We start from the raw sequence: 20,260 nt of genomic DNA on the forward strand, positions 1-20,260 counted from the left end.
TCACTATATCCTCCACTTGATCAAATGCTCAGTTAGTAATGGTCCATTAGCCAGCTCCTCCTGCTTCACTGACAGATTTGCTGTTGTAAAAATATATTTCACTGCAGAGTTTCATTGTATACACATTATTGTTTCTTTCTCATCACATATGTTAGAAATAATCAATGGTGAATCAAGTTGAACTCAACTCTACAGTTGTGGAGATCATTTGTAATAACTAGTAGGTACCATGTTGTAGGTACAAAAATACAATGCACATGTGACTTTGGAGGAGTACACAGATGTCGTTATGGTTCCCATATTAGAAAGTTATTTTCTGAGGAATTTATCATTTTGCATTTTGCACAAAGATGCTGATATTTTGGTTTTTTTATAAAAATAACAGTGAACAGTGACAAATCTGAATCTCCTGTAAATTTCCTGGCTTCCAGTCTTGAACTTTTTCAGTGAGTTTTTAATTAACTGATTCAAGGCTAAAATTTCACAAAAGTAAAATGACAAAAGTATACCTCATCCATTAAAAGCTGTTATTAATGCTTTCTTCAGATAAGGTGAGCATGTAATGAGAGACATTTTCCAATCAAACTGTTCAAAGATGTTATTACACACATTCGGTAGCAGGTGGGCTTGAACCTTGGCCTTCTGATTAAAAGTACGGGCACTACCACTGCACTCATTTCAGAAAGGTGCTAGTTGGACATTTATAATAATCACAAACTCAAACTGGGGTCCATGAATATTATTGCTCTGTAAACTTTCACTGGGCTCAGCAACAGCTTTAAAATAGTCACCTTCACATCTTGGCACAGCATTATTCCAGACCACATTTCCATCTTTCAGGATACAGGAGATTGTTTCTGATCCATGTGTCTTCAGAAATCCTTCCTCACACAGAAAGGATACAGTACTTCCCAGCTGCAGACTTTCTCCAAAGCGTCTCCCATTCACTGGCACTCCAGGATCAGGACATTCGTTGTGTCGGAATGCTAATGAAATACAAACAATGGTCAACATTTAATACAGTTTAGGAGCATAAGGTGATGTTTTTGAGCTTCAAAACAGCTAAAAATATCAACAATGCAAGTAAATGTTGCTAAGAAAGCAACAACTTTCTTAAGAAACTTAAAAATTGTGTGACATTTCTATGAAATCTGGAAATCATTTCTGAACAATCCACAATAGTGGGAAACCCAACCTCAATGGACTCTTACTGAACATGGAAGAAGAGAGTGACACAAGATGAACTGATTCTGGGCTGGTCAACAGGAGTGAAGCAGGAACAGTGGCTACGGACAAGAAAAAAATAGAGTGCCTTGTCTACCTCATGCATCTCTGGACTTGGAAACTAATCAAGTCTGAGTAAACATGTCCTCAGTAATAGGCAGAAGATAAATGGTTGTGTGTGGAGATAGAAATGGTAATTTATTTTATCAAGCCTAATTCATTCCAATAGATCATCCACCTAAATTCTTTCAAAAATATGTAATTTCTTGTGAAACATACCAGGAGTAAAAAGTTGCTGAAAGTAAAGTGAAGCTTTATCAAACATCTTCATTCCATTGAGTAAACTAACATCCAATATCTCAGCTATGCAACACAGAACTCCTAATACTCTAATTCTAAACAATTAAGATCATCGGAAGATGATCTCCATACATTAAGGCAATTACTATTATAATTTTAAGTGGGCACATTTTCCTTAGATGTAAATGGACCTATCACACACAATGAACTGGTCAAGTAAGAAATAAAGCAAAGTACCAGTGATTCTGTTACAACTCACATTTTGTTAACACAAATTTGCTGTAATACGATTGACAAATTGGGGACATTGATTCTACAACATGAACTTTTAATGTTGGCTATAACGCGATGACAGCACCAACACTTTAAGTGCAGTTCCTAAAGCATGATTTTTCTATAAAGTGGGGTTGCACAAGAACTCTTTCTCTCCACAGATGCTGCCAGACCTGCTGAGTTTCTCCAGCAATTTCTGTTTTTTGTTGGTGATACAATGATGTGGGTTCTTTAATCGAACATAAAACTGTTTACAGATATGTTTACTGGGAAATAAAGTATACAATTGGCTTCCGGCACAATATACTTCACAAATATGCACCAGTCCCATCAACGCCATTCTGAAACTCTAAGAACACTCATAGCATTTCCTAAGTATGCATTAATGAGCCCAGTTTCGAGTCTAGCATACTCATTCAATTCTCCATAATCATTACTAGATCTTTTCCATATATTGATCAAATGAGTACGCATTTCATATTTTCATGTGCTTTGATCCAAGTCTGTGGTATTACTGGACATGTCAAATGAAGGGTGAGATCTGGCTTGACAGACAACAAGAGTTTCTTTTCCATAATTTGGACACCATGTGACTAGTCATTTAACATAGTTATAAGTGCTTGCCAAATATACATTTAGAAAAAAAATACAGTTTATTATCCAGAAGAAACAAAGAAATAAAACAAATCCAATTTTGAAAAACCAAATCGTAGACAGCAAAAAAAAACAGCCTTTTTGCTCAACAATATCCTTTATAGACACTCAACTGCAGTGAAGTATCATTTCCATCTTCACGTTAAAATTTTGTACTCAACTGATAAGGTTCCCTTTTGGCAATTTTTTGCACATTTATCAGATACAATTCTGTCCATCACTGTCAGAAACATACAGACATTGACAATACACCTATCTTTCTTACTCAATCTTAAGGAAAGCTCAGGACTTCTTCCACCCCAGTCAATCAGACTGTTAAAACAAGTAAAAACCTCTTTCCTATTCTGATCGACTGGAAACTGCAAAATATAATATGATGTATGCATCTATTCTCTTCTGAATTGAACTTACTTATGTCTGCAACCTGTCTTTCAATGTCATAGAGCCTCAACTTTGTAAACACTTCAGTAATTATCTGGTGAGGTAACTTATATAGTCATTTAACTTAAGTTACATGCTTTTTTGGAAATGGTGTACTGAGCTCACTGTTCAAAATGACTTGTTGTTTTCAAAGAACGCCTTCATTGGACTAAAACCATTTTGCTCTACTTTCAAATCCAACTTCCCAAATAATAATATTATGGCTATTCATCACGCATGCTTTACTTATAGTGACCTGAATTAACTTCATGTGCAGTTCCTTTGTTTATCTTTTTGACTTGTTTCTTTGAATATTATCAATCTTGCTTACACTTACCAAGTGGTCACACAGCTTCATTTAAATCATAAATTACAAAGTAGCTCCCACATTATCCTTGATCACAGATTGATGCAAACAGAAAGAGATTTGAATAGGCAGTTCCAGCACTCCATTTGTCACTTTCTTCTGGGGAGTCTCTCCAATTATCATTCAGAGCTTTCTACAGCCTGCTCAGGTTTCACTTCTGTTCAGTGACTGCTTAATCTATATCTTTGTCTGAAGCATCGATAATGTTATGAGAATGTAAATTATATCTGTTGCACAGACCTTAGTAAAGTCATTAGCTTCTCAATGATTCCAGTGACTTGGTTGAAAGTATGCAATTGCTTCTCAAAATCATAGTGATTAGTCCTTGGAGCGTCTCTTTAGATCAAAATTGATTATGTCCTATAAAGTATTGCTGCGCATTTGTTTGAATCTCTCATTAGAATAATGTACCAATAATTTCTTGCTGCATAAGTCATTCTTTTTTTCAACACCAGACTTGCATTAGCTATCTTGTGCCATCAATCCCTGTATTTAAGGAGGTCCTAAACATATCAAATAGGGAATCATCTGTATCATTCCAGATTCCTTCCCAGCTGATCGCGATATTCTTAGTAATTTCACTGGTAACTCCAATATTGTATTGTCCCATTTGACTGAATTGGAATCTGATATGACAAATGGAATTGGTTGTTAACATCTAAATTTCAATAATCAGTGTTATACACTGAACGATAGCTGTATTTAAATAGAGTCCACGCTATTAATGAGAAGTCTATTTCAGTCAACCTTCTCCATAAAATGCACAGCCCACTGATTACGAGCTCCAAATATTTATACAGCCAATACAGACAAAATTAACCTTTAATTAATATACCCATTACTTGTTCCCTTTCTTCATTAGGTCTCAGGCATCCACTCCGACCTTATTACATGAAAACAGATTCCTGTTTTCTTTTAATTTTTAAAATATACACAAAATATACAAAATTACATACTATATTCTGATTTTTCTTCTTCCTTAAATTTCTAAGTGTAATTTTTCCAGTATGACTAACAGTGTCCTCAAGCATACTTTTTTTTGTAGAACAGTTGGATAGATGGCTGTTGCTGCCATCTGCCTATTTAAAATTAGAGATTTGTCCATTTTCTAGCACTGGTTTTAAAATCTCAGATTTTCCACAGTGCAGAAGGAGGCTGGTTGACCCATTGGATCTGCAGAACTCTCTGAACAGCATCCCACCCAGACCCACAACCCTGCACTTTACATGGCTAACCCACCTAACATGCACATCATACGCTGCAGGCAAGGTTGCCCCAAGGCATGGTACATTGGTGAGACCAAGCAGATGCTATGATAACGGATGAATGGACACCGCGCAACAATTCCCAGGCAGGGGTGATGGGGAACACTTCAGTGTCAGGGACATTCAGCCTCAGATCTTCGGGTGACCATCCTCCAAGGCAGCCTTTGGAATGAGCAACAACTCAGAGTGGCTTAGCAGAGGCTGATAGCCAAGTTTAGTACCACTGAGGATGTCCTCAAGTGGGATCTTGGATTCATGTCACACTATAGGTGACCCCACTACCCTATACACATTTTTTTCTCTCTCTCTCACACACACACACACACACACACACTCCACATCCAGGGTTAAACCCCATCACACTCTCACACACTTTACCAAGCATGCACACACGGAAACACACACTCTCTCACATGCACTCACACTCACATGCACACACTCAAGTCTGTGGGGTGAATTTGCATTTGCAGAATTATATTTGCAAATGCATTCTATTTTGCTCAAAAAGCACACTACCTGCAGGCAGTCAATCCATGTAATATTTTATAAATTCCACTTTGGAAATAGAACCAGCCTGACATTGGGACAGAGACAGACTTTAACCTCAGACCTTTAATGCACTGTCTGAGCTGAGATGTCACTTTTTTTTTATACAACCTTAAGTTACCTCGAGAATATGACTTATAAGAAGTTCTGGGATTTACATATTCATGAACTGAGAACTGCAACACATTCTAAAAGATGAAAAACTTAACAGCAATCTAGATCTGTTCAATATACCACTTCAGTTGCGTGACACTGTAATCTTTTGCTATACATTCTATGCCTTATGCTCCTGCTCCACAGCCACCTAATGAAGGAGCAGCGCCATAAACTAATGCTTCCAAATAAACCTGTTAGACAATAATCTGGTGTTGTGTGATTTTTAACTTTGTCCACCTCAGTCCAACACTGGTCCTCCACATCATGCACACCTTTAAACTGTGGGAGGAAACTGGAGCACCGGGCAGAAACTCATGCAGACACGGTGACAATGTGCAAACTTCACACAGACAGTCACCCTAGGCTGGCATCAAACTCAGGTTCCTACGAGGCATCTGTGCGAACCACTCTGCCAGCCACGGTGCCACTCTTTATAACGGAGCACTTTTGGACCTGAACCCAGGCTTCCTGGCTCAAAATGGCAAAAGAAATCTTCAGTCTTTTCTCATTCACACATTTTATGGAATATACATTGTCAGGTAGTGACTTATCAATGCAGCACCCAATGTGTAATGTTGCTGAATCTTTTGTTAGAATTTCTTCAACAGTTTTGCTCAGAAAAAAAAAATCCTATCTCCTCCTTCACTGAGAGTGAGCCGTTCTGATGTTAGGGATACATCTTAGTACACTTCTGATCTTTTTTTTGCTTCCCATGATAAATGTCAATATTTACCTCCCACTACTACAAGAATAATTAAAATCTGTCAACTACTTGAGAATGGTCACAGAGATTTACATAAAAAGCATCAATCAAAACTTTTGTGTTCTTGACGTCTCTCAATTATGGAGATTTCAAAACACAGTTCACCATTTTTAATTGTTTCAGTATTTTGTTCACCAGAGTAATGTTTTTTGCATTGGGATTTTTCATAACTGAACACAACTCTGATAGTTCAAAACTGCTATCTAGCCTGGTTTAGGTGCCCAGTAAATTGAGCTGTTCAATCCCTTTACTTCTACTTTAGTTTGCAAAGTCGCTGCATCTTTTTGTGAGGCTCTACTTTGATTACAGCAAATGGTCCTGGAAAGGAATGCTTTACAAGGATTTTTATTTTATTTTAAGTGCTTCCAACATTATGCTCACAGTGTACTTTTATCCACAAATTCATGAAAATTGACTCTCCAATCCTTATTCCATGTCCAAGTCATCAGGCTCCATTTCTGAAAAATCTTTGCCCTCTACACTGCTTCTGTATGGGGACATTGATTCTAAGGCAATACCTTGTTTCCTCTTTGTGAAAGAAGTCACCCAGGTCTACATTTTAACTTCATTCTTTCACTGGTGATTACACTAATATTCAGAAAACAGAAGTAGGTAGTTATACCCTGAAACAGATTTTGACAGATCATTCCCTGTTACCATTGTTGTTCACTAGGAGATAGCTGTATGTAAACAGAGTCTATGCCCACAATGTTTATTGAAAGCTTTGCTTGAGTTAACCACACACCATAAAACCCTCACCCCACTGATTACTAACTCCAAATATTTATATAAGCATTCATAACCTCTTTTATTTTAACATAAATTTCCTCTGGAGCAGGTGGGACTTGAATCCAGGTCTCTTAGTCCAGGGATAGGGACAATACCACTGCACCACAAGAGTCCATTCTGAACCTGTTGACCTTTATTTAACATATCCCTTGTTTTATTAGGTCTCTGACATCTGTTTAGACATTAATAACTGTCAGAAGTGAATATTCGATGATTTGTACTGCTGGCAGACAAACTTCTAAGTGGCCCTTGAAAGCTTAAGTTAGGTTGCATTCAATTGATTGGCAGAACTCTAAGTTTCACAACATTCAAATGTGCTATTACTTTTAAAGTATTTATCTTTAACTTGCTGATAAAAGAAGACAATGTCAGCTACGCAAATGCTCCAGGGACATGCTCAAGTGGAGAATGAACTGGTGCGGCATCAAGGCTAAGGAGCTGGAAAAATCAACAGAAGGAGGAATTCACTTGTCACTTTTCAAAAGGATTGATGTCAACATCTGATTGCTGTCTGTGAACATTGTTGTAGGGCAGCATGTCCACGCCACAACATGGAAGTTCCAATTTCCTAAATGTTTCCAATTCTGTGTATCTAGCCTGGAGCTAGGTAACTATCTCTGCATTTGTCATCAATGAAGACAAGGCTGAGAGGTGACCTTGCAGAGTTTTATAAAATCCTGAGGGATATAGATACGGTGAATGGCAGGTGTCTTTTCCCTAGGTTGAGGGATTTCAAGACAATTTTTAAGGTGATTTGTGTGTGGAATGAATTTCCAGAGGAACTGGTGGATGTGGGTACAGTTACAATGTTTAAAATACATTTAGATAAGTACATGAATAAGAAATGTTTGGAGGGATATGGGCCAAGGGCAGGCAGGTTTAGTTTAGGATTATGGTTGGCGTGGACTGGTTAGCCCAGAGGGTCTGTTTCCGTGCTGCATATCTCTATATCTATTATCTACTTCAAACTCAAAGGGTAACCATCATGTGTTGATGCACTCATTTTATGCTTAAAAATTTTAATGGAATTCAAATTGCCAAACTTGGTAATGCATTTTTGATTCATGTTTAATTTTATATTCTTACATCTCTGGGGAACTGCTAAAACTGTATTCACTCAACTACTTTCTATTTTCTATGTCACTAATTCGTTGTTTTCTTCATTATAACATTCTTTGAATCTTATTTAAATTTTATGGCCCTTCAGTACAAAACATTTCATTCCCATTAATAAGTACTTCACTTGCCAATCGGTGTATAAATTAATAGCTCTGAAGGGGCTAATGTCCAAGTTACATTGGCATCACTCACTCTCCTCATGTCACTCTCAGTCTGTTTTCAGAGATAAGGTGTTTGACTCCAGCTTTCAGTGGGAGCAGATGTAACTGTGTCAGCTCTCCAAGGTTAGGGTAATTATGCCTAGCCAAATGCAGTTATATTTATTGCGATCATGTAATAAATCTTTCTGTTATCTAAGGACAGTTTCTTTTCTGTCGATGCTATACCACTGCTCACCAGATATGCCCAAGAAAAAGGAGGATTTGTGGTAGTTAATAACCACAAACAATACTGAAGATGACATATCAGTAGAAATAGAAAATACTTCAAGGTATCAGGAGAGATCATCTTAGAAACTACTACAAGATCCATATGAATAATGGTGGTCTGACCCAAAGTGCTGAAAGAAGAGTCTCTTCCATTAATATTTCAGCAGTGGACAGCACTCATTTTCTTCTTCACTGAATCATTTCATTATCAGTCCACAAAGGCTTAGAGATCATGTTTGAAGAGAAAACTCAAATTAGCACAAATAGTCAAGACCAACTGTAATGAAGAAGGGCAATTAGTGAGTTTTGAGAAGATTTGTAGCTCAGGTTGAGGATCTGGATGTAGGTATGCTCAACGAGCAAACCTACCTCTAGAAGAAGGACAATGTGATGGAAAGATAATTGGATGAGCATATGGGAGAGGACAGGGAAAGGCAAAAGAGAGAAGGAAAAGGGAGGGGGGAGAAAGAGTGCTGATGTGTGGTAGATTTCTGCTTTTAGTTTACTTAACTTTGAAGTAAAGTTTATTTTGACTCACCAGAAACAAAATCGTAAATAGCTCACAGTTCTTGTGTCATAGAGATGATTCCTTTTGCAGCTTTATATGAACTCTTTTGAGAGTGGCACTGCCACCAAATTACAGAAAAAAAATAGATATTTTTAACAGATTCATCAGAAGAACACTTGAGAAAACCATTCTCAGCATAAAGTTATAATTTCCTTTCGAACATATTTTTACAGGAAGCTCAATTAGACTATTTTGGTGTCTTTGGCAACCAGAATTCCTGATTATTTTTCTTTATTTTCCTCTTATTTTTCTACTTTATTTGTAGCTTGACATCTTCCTTCAGTCATTGATTTCACCATCTGTTACAACTCATTTTAACTACCAGCATAAATGAGCAAGCCACTTAATATTTTCTTGCTTTCAGTGACTGGATAGCAATTGCACAGAGAGAATCAAATTAATTGTGAGATTCATGTGTGCTCAGGGCCATAGGCTACATTAGCCGTGACAGCAGTCTGTTATGAACCAGGCCAGACCCCCTCAATACATTTCAAGAAAGTGACCCCGATCCTAAGATTGCTAGTTCATTTAAGCACGTGTAATGTGGATATTCCAAGAGTGATGCAGCTGGTCAACCCACTTAGTTTTAAACAAAATAGAATTTATTTACAAGTTTACTGAATGAAACACAAACAAAAGAGAGCAGAGTTAAAAATCACACAACACCAGGTTATAGTTCCAACAGGTTTATTTGGATGCACTAGCTTTCGGAGTGCTGCTCCTTCATCAGGTGGTTGTAGAGAATAAAATTGTAAGACACAGAACTTATAGCAATCTCACAATCTTATTCTCCATGACCACCTGATGAAGGAGCAGCGCTCTGAAAGATAGTGTTTCCAAATAAACCTGTTGGACAATAACCTGGTGTTGTGTGATTTTTAACTTTGTATTCCCCAGGCATCCACAGGCATCTCCGAATCAAAAGAAAACAGAATACTGAATTATTTAACCTCTCCGAAAACCCAACAAATTATACCAATTTAATGATGCTGTTACAAATACTTGCAATAATCCCCATAAACACCCCTTGGCACAAATGGTAAAATCAAACACAGGGTCTTTCTGGGGACGGTGGGACCTCTATAAACAGGATGGTCTACACCTGAACCTGAGGGGCACCAGTATCCTTGGGGGGAGGTTTGCTAGTGCTCTTGGGGGGGGTTTAAACTAACTCTGCAGGGGCATGGGAACCCAGATTGTAGCTTCAGGGTGCAGGGCCTGGAGTGTAGGGAGGTTAGGAACATGGCATCAATTTCCAAGGAGGGTGCCTGTAAACAGGAAAGTGGCTTGAAGTGTGTATACTTCAATGCAAGAAGTATACAAAATAAGGTAGGTGAACTTGCAGCGTGGGTTGGTACCTGGGACTTCGATGTTGTGGCTATTACGGAGACATGGCTAGAACAGGGACAGGATTGGCTGTTGCAGGTTCCAGGATTTAAATGTTTTAGTAGAGTCAGAGGTGGGGGTAAAAGAGGGGGAGGTGTGGCATTGCTTGTCAAAGATAGTATTACAGTGGTGGAAAGGACGATGGATGAGGACTTGCCATCTGAGGTAGTTTGGGCTGAGGTTAGGAATAGGAAAGGTGAGGTCACCCTGTTAGGAGTCTTTTACAGGCCTCCTAATAGTCCTAGAATCATTGAAGAAAGGATAGGGAAGGTGATTCAGGAGATGAGTGACAGTAATAGGGTGGTTGTTATGGGGGACTTTAACTTTCCTGATATTGATTGGGAAAGCTATAGCTCAAGTTCGTTAGATGGGTCAGTGTTTGTTCAATGTGTGCAGGAGAGTTTCCTGACACAATATGTAGACAGGCCAACAAGAGGTGAGGCCATACTGGATTTGGTTCTGGGTAACAAACCAGGCCAGGTGTTAGAATTAGAGGTAGGTGAGCACTTTGGGGATAGTGACCATAATTCGGTGATTTTTACTCTCGTGATGGAGAGGGATAAGTGTGTACTACAGGGCAAGAGTTATAGCTGGGGTCAGGGAAATTATGATGCGGTGAGGCATGACTTAGGATGTGTGGCTTGGAAAAGTAGACTCCAAGGCAAGAGTGTAAATGATATGTGGAGCTTGTTCAAGGAGCAACTATTGAGTGTCCTTGATAATTATGTACCTGTCAGGCAGGGAGGAAAGGGTCGTGCGAGGGAGCCGTGGTTTAATAAGGAATTGGAATCCCTTGTTAAATGGAAGAGGGCGGCCTATCTCAAGATGAGACGTGAAGGTTCAATTGGGGCGATTGAGAGTTATAGGGTAGCCAGGAAGGACCTGAAGAGAGAGCTAAGAGCAGCAAGGAGGGGACATGAAAGGTCCTTAGTCGGTAGGATTAAGGAAAACCCGAAGGCTTTCTATAGGTATGTTAGGAATAAAAGAATGACTAGGGTAGGAATAGGTCCAGTCAAGGATAGTAGTGGAAGGTTGCGTGTGGAGGCGGAAGAGATTGGGGAGACACTGAATGAATACTTTTCTTCAGTATTTACTCAGGAACAGGGCATTGTCGTCGATGCGAATACTGAGTCACAAATAAGTAGAATGGATGGCTTTGAGGTATGTAGAGAAGAGGTGTTGGAAATCCTGGAAAAGGTGAAAATAGATAAGTCCCCTGGGCCTGATGGCATTTATCCTAGGATTCTCTGGGAAGCAAGGGAGGAGATTGCAGAGCCATTGGCCTTGATTTTTATGTCCTCTTTGTCTACAGGAGTAGTGCCAGAAGACTGGAGGATAGCAAATGTGGTTCCCTTGTTCAAAAAGGGGAGTAGGGATAACCCTAGTAACTATAGGCTGGTGAGTCTCACTTCTGTTGTGGGCAAAGTCTTAGAGAGAATTGTAAGGGATAGGATTTATGCACATCTGGATAGGAATAATGTGATCAAGGATAGTCAGCATGGTTTTGTGAAGGGCAGGTCGTGCCTCACAAACCTTATTGAATTCTTTGAAAAGGTGACGAAGGAGGTTGATGAGGGGAAAGCGGTAGATGTGGTATATATGGATTTTAGTAAGGCGTTTGATAAGGTTCCCCATGGTAGGCTACTGCAGAAAATACGGAGATATGGCATTGAGGGTGAGTTGGAGGTTTGGATTAGGAATTGGCTGGATGGAAGAAGACAGAGGGTAGTAGTTGATGGCAAAGTTTCTTCATGGAGTGCCGTCACTAGCGGTGTTCCGCAAGGATCTGTTTTGGGACCATTGCTGTTTGTCATTTTTATAAATGACCTGGAAGAGGGGTTAGAAGGTTGGGTGAGCAAGTTTGCGGATGATATGAAAGTCGGAGGAGTTGTTGACAGTGAGGAAGGATGTGGCAGGTTACAGCAGGATATAGAGAAGCTGCAGAGCTGGGCAGAAAGGTGGCAAATGGAATTCAATGTAGCTAAGTGTGAGGTGATTCACTTTGGGAAGAATAACAAAAAGATGGGGTACTGGGCTAATGGTCGGATACTTGGTAGTGTGGATGAGCAGAGGGATCTTGGTGTCCATGTACACAGATCTCTGAAAGTTGCCACCCAGGTAAATAGTGCGGTGAGGAAGGCATATGGCGTACTGGCTTTTATTGGTAGAGGAATTGAGTTCCGGAGTCCTGAGGTCATGATGCAGTTGTATAAGACTCTGGTGCGGCCGCATCTGGAATATTGTGTGCAGTTTTGGTCGCCATACTATAGGAAGGACGTGGAGGCACTGGAACGGGTGCAGAGGAGGTTTACCAGGATGTTGCCTGGTATGGAAGGAAGATCGTATGAGGAAAGACTGAGACACTTGGGGCTGTTTTCATTAGAGAAAAGACGGTTTAGGGGTGACTTGATTGAGGTGTACAAGATGATTAGGGGGTTAGATAGGGTTGACAGTGTGAACCTTTTCCCGCGTATGGAGTCGGGTATTACAAGAGGGCATAGCTTTAAATTAAGGGGGGGTAGATATAGGACTGAAGTTAGGGGTAGGTTCTTCACTCAGCGAGTCGTAAGTTCATGGAATGCCCTGCCAGTAGCAGTGGTGGACTCTCCCTCTTTATGGGCATTTAAGCGGGCATTGGATAGGTATATGGAGGATAGTGGGTTAGTATAGGTTAGGTGGGCTTGGATCGGCGCAACATTGAGGGCCAAAGGGCCTGTACTGCGCTGTATTCTTCTATGTTCTATGAAGTCAGAGAGAGAGGAGGATCAGCCTAGTCCTGCTTCCTTGGGTCCAGTAGCTTTGACAACACTATTGTGCTACAACCAAAACAAACTGGAGAAAAGCTGAGCTGGGAGAACAGGCCACCTTCCTTTCATTGTTCAAGTTTTTTTTTAAACTTGAAAGCCTTTTGCCTAAGACAGTGTCTGTTAGTTATAATCAAACTGGCCCTAAAACCCATCCAAACTTTTCAAATGTTGTGTCTTTTACAACCTCTCTGAAAAAAAAAGCCAAGGACAACATCACCTTGATAAAGGAACAGCATCATCACAAGTCCTACACAGGTCTAGACCTTACAATAGGACGGTAATTCTTGTCAAAATGTAAACTAGAGTTGTAGGTCAGGACCATGTGGAAAGCCTGACACAGCTGACTCCACAGGAATGACCAAGGAAGTCAACATTTCTGATGATCAGTTGCCCAATATCTGCAGCATTCTGAAAAGGTCCCCAGCTCTGAATTAGATTTGGTAACATCATAAACTGAATTAAGGCAAAACAAATGAAACTTTGAGAGTTTTTAGTTCTTTCTGTAATGAAAAACGCTCAACCTGTTTTGGCATTAGCTTGCGGTCTAACTGAAACCACAAGGAAAACGCCCCAGCCCCCAGTCAGTGATCTACACTGTCTATGTATTAAGTCATCTCAGGAATGTGGCTTGAAAGAAGTTCCGGGATTTGCATATTAATGAATTGAAACCTGCAAGCCATTCTAAAAGATGAAAGACTCAAAAACAATTCAGGTTTGTTCAATATATCGCACCAGTGTATGATGCTCGGATGTTTTGCTATAAATGCTGCGTCCTATGATCCTACTCCACTAGTTAACTGAAGAAGGAGCAGAACTCCAAAAGCTAGTACTTGCAAATAAACCTGTTGGACTAAAACCTGGTGTTTTATAATTTTAACCATGTATTTCAAATTTAATGAGTTACATCAACAAGTCAATAGTTGTCTCAATGGGAAGAGTAAACAAGCAAGTCGTTGTGCCTGTGTTGATCGCCAACCTGGATAAATGGGGAGGTTTCACATCATCCAGGTGGAAAACCTCGCCAAACCGAAATGTGACTTTGAAATCTAAAGGTAATCACCCCAGCCTTGCAGGAACCCCATGAGAAAAACAGTTGGAAATCCACACAGCTCTGGCATCTGATGGCCTACTTTCTGGATTCTAAAATGAAATGTTTTGAGAGATTGTAGATGCACTGGCTATGGTTTTCCAGAATTCTATGGATTCGAGAACAAAGTTGAAGTTCACAAGTGTTGCACCAGCATTCAACAAAGAAAGGAGAGGGTAAAAAAGACAAATCCACAGATGTTTCAATCTGACATCAGGCATCTGGAAGCATGGAACCTGCTGTTAAAGAAATCCTAACAAGGCATTTCAAAAGTCAAAATGGTTTTATGAAAGGGAAATCCTACACGATAAATTTATTGGCATTTTTGAAATGTAACTTGTAAAGGTGGATAAAGATTAACCAAAAGATGTAGTTGGATTCCAACAACCATTTGATAAAGTGCAACACACTGTGTTAAATATCAAAGATAAAGATTCGAGGTGGTGGGGAAGAATGGTTGGAGGACTGGAAATATCAAATGAAGGATGGAATGTATGATTTTAAAATGGGAACAGAGTTACATCTGCACGTTTTGGTCTAACTGTTTCTGTCCCTGAACCTTCTTTTGCCAGAAGATAACATATTCCTAATAGAGTCAGTTAGCATAAATTCCTGATCACTCATTACTGTCGGAAAAATTCCATGTCACACAATCTGATCTATTTCTTCTATTTTAATCAGTCTGCAGATTCAAACTATTGAAGCATTCTCTCTATTATTTTGCTTATACTTCTATTAATTAACACACTTGAAAAATACCAATATAACACATTGATGAAAGATCATCAACCTGAAACATTAACTGCATTTCTCTGTCCACAAATTCTGTCAAAGCTGCTAAGTATTTTGAGAATTTATTTTTCTCTGCTTCGCTTTGGGTCTGTTTTGCAGGTTTTTCACTCCTCCTTTCACAGGTTTCACCACCTCTCTGAAAGTCTGAGGTATTTTGATGAGGGTTGGCCCTGGGTTCCCAGCAATTCGCCAGTAATTTTGTTATTTTTACTTGACAGCTTGCAGAGATGAGAGTTGGCAGCTAACTTAAGCCTGGAAAGCATCACAGCTGATTTCAATCCTGCACCCACTTCAATTTCTAGCAATTAGGTGTGAAACTATGGTTAATATTCCCTTTCCTTGTACGGGCCTGTCGTAAACTGAGATCAGTTACCCGAGCACAAATCTCAACCTACATGGATTCTTTGGCTCTGCACAATATCACATGCTATATTTACACACTAAGACCCAGCAGACGCTTCACTGGCATAAAGCTTCACCACTCCTGGATTGTTGTGGATCGATTTACCTTTTTGAAAGCTCACATGGGATCTGTACCAACAGCAAGTAAGTGAAAAAGTATATCAAGCCCTCTGGCTTAATCACAGCTCAATTAAGAAGTGCCCACCACATTCTCTGACTGCAGCTTTGAGTAACTGTCAAGATGAATTTTCCTCATTGGGAACATGGCAATCTGCCACAATGTCTAATGTAACACATACGAATGAGGAATTGAAGAATTACAAAGCTTTTCAACTTTCACATATGGAAATTAAATAACTTTAATGTATGCTCTGATCACAACATGATATATAAAATATTATAGATTTGGCATTGTCATATACCTCTTTAGTGATAGGCTCTCTTCATGACATTCAAAATCTCATTTATTACCTAATGCAAATATTATTCTTTCTTGTAAATGACAAATTTTCTTATAAAATCCATGGTATTTGCATGCTCAAATCCATGAGCTTGCTTCTTTCAGGTCTTCGTGGAGGAGTACATGTCACTTTCACACGAATACAAGTCGCACACTCTGCTCAAGGGTCCCTTTCAATATTGACCACTGAGCAAGACTGGCTCTTCGATAGTCTGCCATAGCAGCCTGTGGACTTTTTCTACTTGAGTTTGATCACCTGCATTTCCCATGCTAACATTAGATTATACAAAAAGGTGTATTCACATCACAATTATTACTATCGCTGTATATCTCAAAGCACTTTGGAGACAGTGAAGGTCTTTGGACATACAGTCACTGCTGGGTTTGTGCAAGCAACCTCTCAGAAACAGCAAATGAAAATGACCAGGTGATCTGCTTGTGTGATATTAAATCAGGAATAAACATCAGCCAGAAAATCAGGAATAGCATGCATGCACTTCTTTTGATTGCCAGTGAATTACCACTTCACTGACATCAGTTTGAAGAGAGTGGAAACTCAGTGGGATCTTTTGGCTAGATAAAACATGAATGATCAGATTTTTAAATCCATCATCTGATTTTAACATGTGGGACCTCAAGGGACTAAGAAAGCTTTTATGGAAACAAAAACAGGAGCAGCAGTAGGCCATTCAGCCCTTCAGGCCTACTATGTCCATCCATTATGATCACAGCTGATCATCCAAGGCAATAGGCGAAAGTGAGGACTGCAGATGCTGGAGATCAGAGACAAGATTAGAGTGGTGCTGGAAAAGCGCAGCAGGTCAGGCAGCATTTTCCTACTCCTCAGATGCTGCCTGATCTCCTGTGCTTTTCCAGCACCACTCTACTCTTAACATCTAAGGCAATAGCCTGTTTCTGTTTTTATCCCATAATCTCTGATTCTTTTAGTTGCTTCCAACACCTTCTTGAAATCATTCAATGTTTTGGCCCTGATTTAAAATGGCCATAACTATCAGGTAGCTACATGGAACAAATGGATTAATGTGAACCAAAACAAACATTCTTTACCACAAAAACAGGAACTAGTCTACCTAGTCAGGCATAAGGAAAGCTTCATCTCCGATACTTGTATGATAAATTTCAGCTTTTGGAGATGAAAATCATCAATTACAATCATCTAGCTTGGAAACAAGAAACTCAAACATCAGAAAATGCATTTCAAAGGGCTGCTTTTGGCAGACTGGAGGAGATGGCTTTGTGACTGGAATGAATTAAAGAGACTTTGCTCGAAAAGTCTCTTGAAGGCAAAAGCACCTGTTGATAACACAGAAAGACTGAAACATAGACAATAGGAGCAGAAGTAGGACACTTGACCATTTGAGCCTGCTCTGCCATTCATTATGATCATGGCTGATCATCGAGCTCAATACCTTAATGTCACCCTCTTCCCATATCCCTTAAATCCATCAGCCACAAGAGCTACACCTATCTCCTTCTTGAAAACACAGAATGTTTTGGTCTCTGCCACTTTCTGTGTTAATGAATTCCAAAGGCACAGCACTATCTTAGCGAAGCAACTTCTCCTCATCTCAGTCCCAAAAGACTGACCCCCGATCCTTAAACTATTACCCCTGGTTCTGGACTCCCCCACCATCCAGAATATCCTTCCTCCATCTAACCTGTTAGAAGAATTTTGTATATTGCTATGAGATCCCCCTTCAATCTTTTAAGCTCCAGTGAGTACAATCCTAACCGACTCAATCTCTCCTCCCAGTAAAACTTTCACTGCACTCCCGCTCTCTTCTTCAGTGAAGGAGACCAAAACTGTACAAAGTATTTCAGGTATGGTCTTACCAATGTCCTGTATTACTGCAGCAAGACATCCTTGTTCTTGTACACAGATCTCTTGCTATGAAGGCCAACATATAGTTTACCTTCTTTATTGCTTGCTGCACCTATACAGGTACTTTCAGTGAATGGGGCCACCAAGTCTCATTGAACATTCCTCTCTCTCAATTTATAACCATTCAAATAATAATCTGCCTTCCTATTTTTGACACCAAAGTGGATAACCTCACGGTTATCCACATTATATTGTATTTTCCATGTATTTGCTCACTCACTCAGCCTGTCCAAATCGCACTGCAATATCTGTTCATCCTCCTCACAGCTCATGTTTCCACACAGCTTTGAGTCATCTGTAAATTTGGAGAGGGTACATTTAATTCCTTCGTGTTATTCATTAACATATAATGTGAACCACCGGGCTCCTAGTACCAAATCCTGCGGTACCCCACTAATTGCTGCATTTAGAGACCCATTTACTCCTACACTTTATTTTCTGCCTGCTAACCAATTTCCTATCCATCTCAATACACTACCCCTGAACGCCCTACAACACAACTGAAAAGAAACATTAGAACACTATAAGCATAAAGGACAATGGAAGTATTTGTGACTGTTGAGGATACATGACCTATTTGTAAATGACCATGGTCTCACATTGAAAGCTTTTTATCTTAAGGGCTCCCTAAAGACTTTCAAGTGTACATTCCTTTTAAATTCCTTTCATGCCAGAAACTATTCACTTTAATGTTGTATCTGTATGGATACATGCTTGATATTATATTTTCATTATTTTTCCTCAGAATTAGTAGATAATACAATTGCTCTTCCTTTCATTCAAAGAAAAAACTCAAAAAATTGCTTCCGGTGTACTAGTTAACTACATTTTCACTGGAAAGTGGTATAGCCCAGTGCTAAAAGTAACACAAATCCTTGTTGTGGCCAGCTGAGGAGATTGCAGAGGGAGGAACTGATTCACCCCCTCCTTACACAATCTTAACACAATATGAGCAACAACGAAGCCAGCAAGGCAGGTAATCAGTCAATCGCACGGAAATATTCTCTTTGGTCGCAGACCAGACAGAAAATGCACCGATTAGCTTTCAATCTCCAAAATCGCTTTGCAGACATTTAAATAAAGAACGAGGCATAGACATCTATATACCCACTCATAGGAGGCAGCCTGCTGATGAGTCCAGTTGTCAGCGAGAAACTAAATTACACACTGATGAATCTTTCCTTTAAATAAATTAAAACTTTATTGTCTCAGCCTTGTTAGATTCTTTGACTATTTCTGACTGCCCTGGCTCCCTTGCCACCTCCCCATTGATGTTAAGACTTTATTTGCAACATTAACATGTTCTGCATGCTTGCGTGTTAAACCATCCAATGACTTCTCTCCACAATATCTGAAGGGCAAAGGTATTGATTGCTTTGTTTTGATGAACGTTGATATTCTCATATACCTGTTGTGATAGATTACTCAAATAGATTTTCATGTTACGTGCTCAAACGCGGTGCCTGAAGGATAAGAGAAAAGATGGATCACTCTGACTTACTTGTGAAAGTGATGTTAAATCCTCGAGCAGCTGTGGAGTGGTCTGTAAGGAATTCTAAACGTGATACATGGCCACTGCTGGTCAAAGGAGAAGGGATTTTGTTTCCAGAAAAAGTTCCCAAGACAGGCGATTCAGGATTTAACCCGTCTTTCACAGATACGTAGTCAAACTGCGGCTCAACATCAAAATCGTTGAAGGCCAGATGAATCCTGCTTTCTGGCTTTGCAATAATCAGCCATACACAATGCATATGGTTGCCATAATCCTCTGGGTAATTGGGGGATAGCAGAATGCCAGATGGAGTTGTAAAATTGAAGAAACATGAGACTGGAAAATAAAATAAAATATTACAGTAATTTAGCACTGAACTACAAAGGGCACTTAAATGAATGCATAATGAGACTTTGGAGAATACGTGTGCATTTTCATACAACAATTGAGGATCTGAGCTGCCATTTTACTAAATAGCAAACTACTAAGCCAAGGATTGATTGGATTAAAATTGTTATTGTCATGTACACTGAAATGTTCAGTCAGCTGAAGTGAGATGACAGTAGCAGCCAGTGACTTTGAACAGGAAGAAACCACACTAAAAGTAAATATGTTGTGGTAATTTTCTATTTCATATGAAGTGCTTACATTCCAGAGTCTGCTGTTCAGGGTAAGTTGCTTTATAGATCATCAGTTCATAGAATTCGTACAATGTGGAAGCCGGCCTACAAAGAGCATTCCACCCAGACCTGCTCCCCCCACCCCCGTCCTATCACTGTAACCTTGCAATTCCCATGACTAATCCACCTACATCCCTGGACACTTTGGGAAATTTAGTGCGGCTAACCCACCTAGCCTGCACATCTTTGGACTGTGGGAGGAAACTGGAGCACCTGGAAGAAACTCACACAGACTTGGGAGGAATGTGCAAAAGTTCACACAGACAGTCACCCATGAATGGAATTGAACCTGCATCCCTGGCATTGTGAGGCAGCAATGCTAATCCAACACAACTGTTGTTCACCCTTTAATTCCAAGACCACTTGGAGTTAAACAACA

The 20,260-nt window shown here is 39.6% G+C and overlaps 1 protein-coding gene across 1 annotated transcript in view; it reads right to left on the minus strand.

Annotated features, from left to right (window-relative positions):
- Positions 1-20,260, minus strand: part of LOC122563724 (CUB and sushi domain-containing protein 2) — a 616,258-nt gene that overhangs the window by 423,889 nt on the left and 172,109 nt on the right. Inside the window, exons 9-10 of the mRNA XM_087976898.1 lie at positions 19,211-19,537; positions 792-986 (exon numbers count right to left, since the gene is read on the minus strand). Coding sequence (XP_087833024.1) covers positions 792-986; positions 19,211-19,537 — 522 coding nt within the window. The remainder of the gene's footprint in view (positions 1-791; positions 987-19,210; positions 19,538-20,260) is intronic.

This window comes from Chiloscyllium plagiosum, unplaced genomic scaffold (genome assembly GCF_037043375.1).
Source record: "Chiloscyllium plagiosum isolate Xiang-an unplaced genomic scaffold, Cpla_swu_hap1 HiC_scaffold_30, whole genome shotgun sequence".
In the NCBI taxonomy this organism is placed as follows: domain Eukaryota; kingdom Metazoa; phylum Chordata; class Chondrichthyes; order Orectolobiformes; family Hemiscylliidae; genus Chiloscyllium; species Chiloscyllium plagiosum.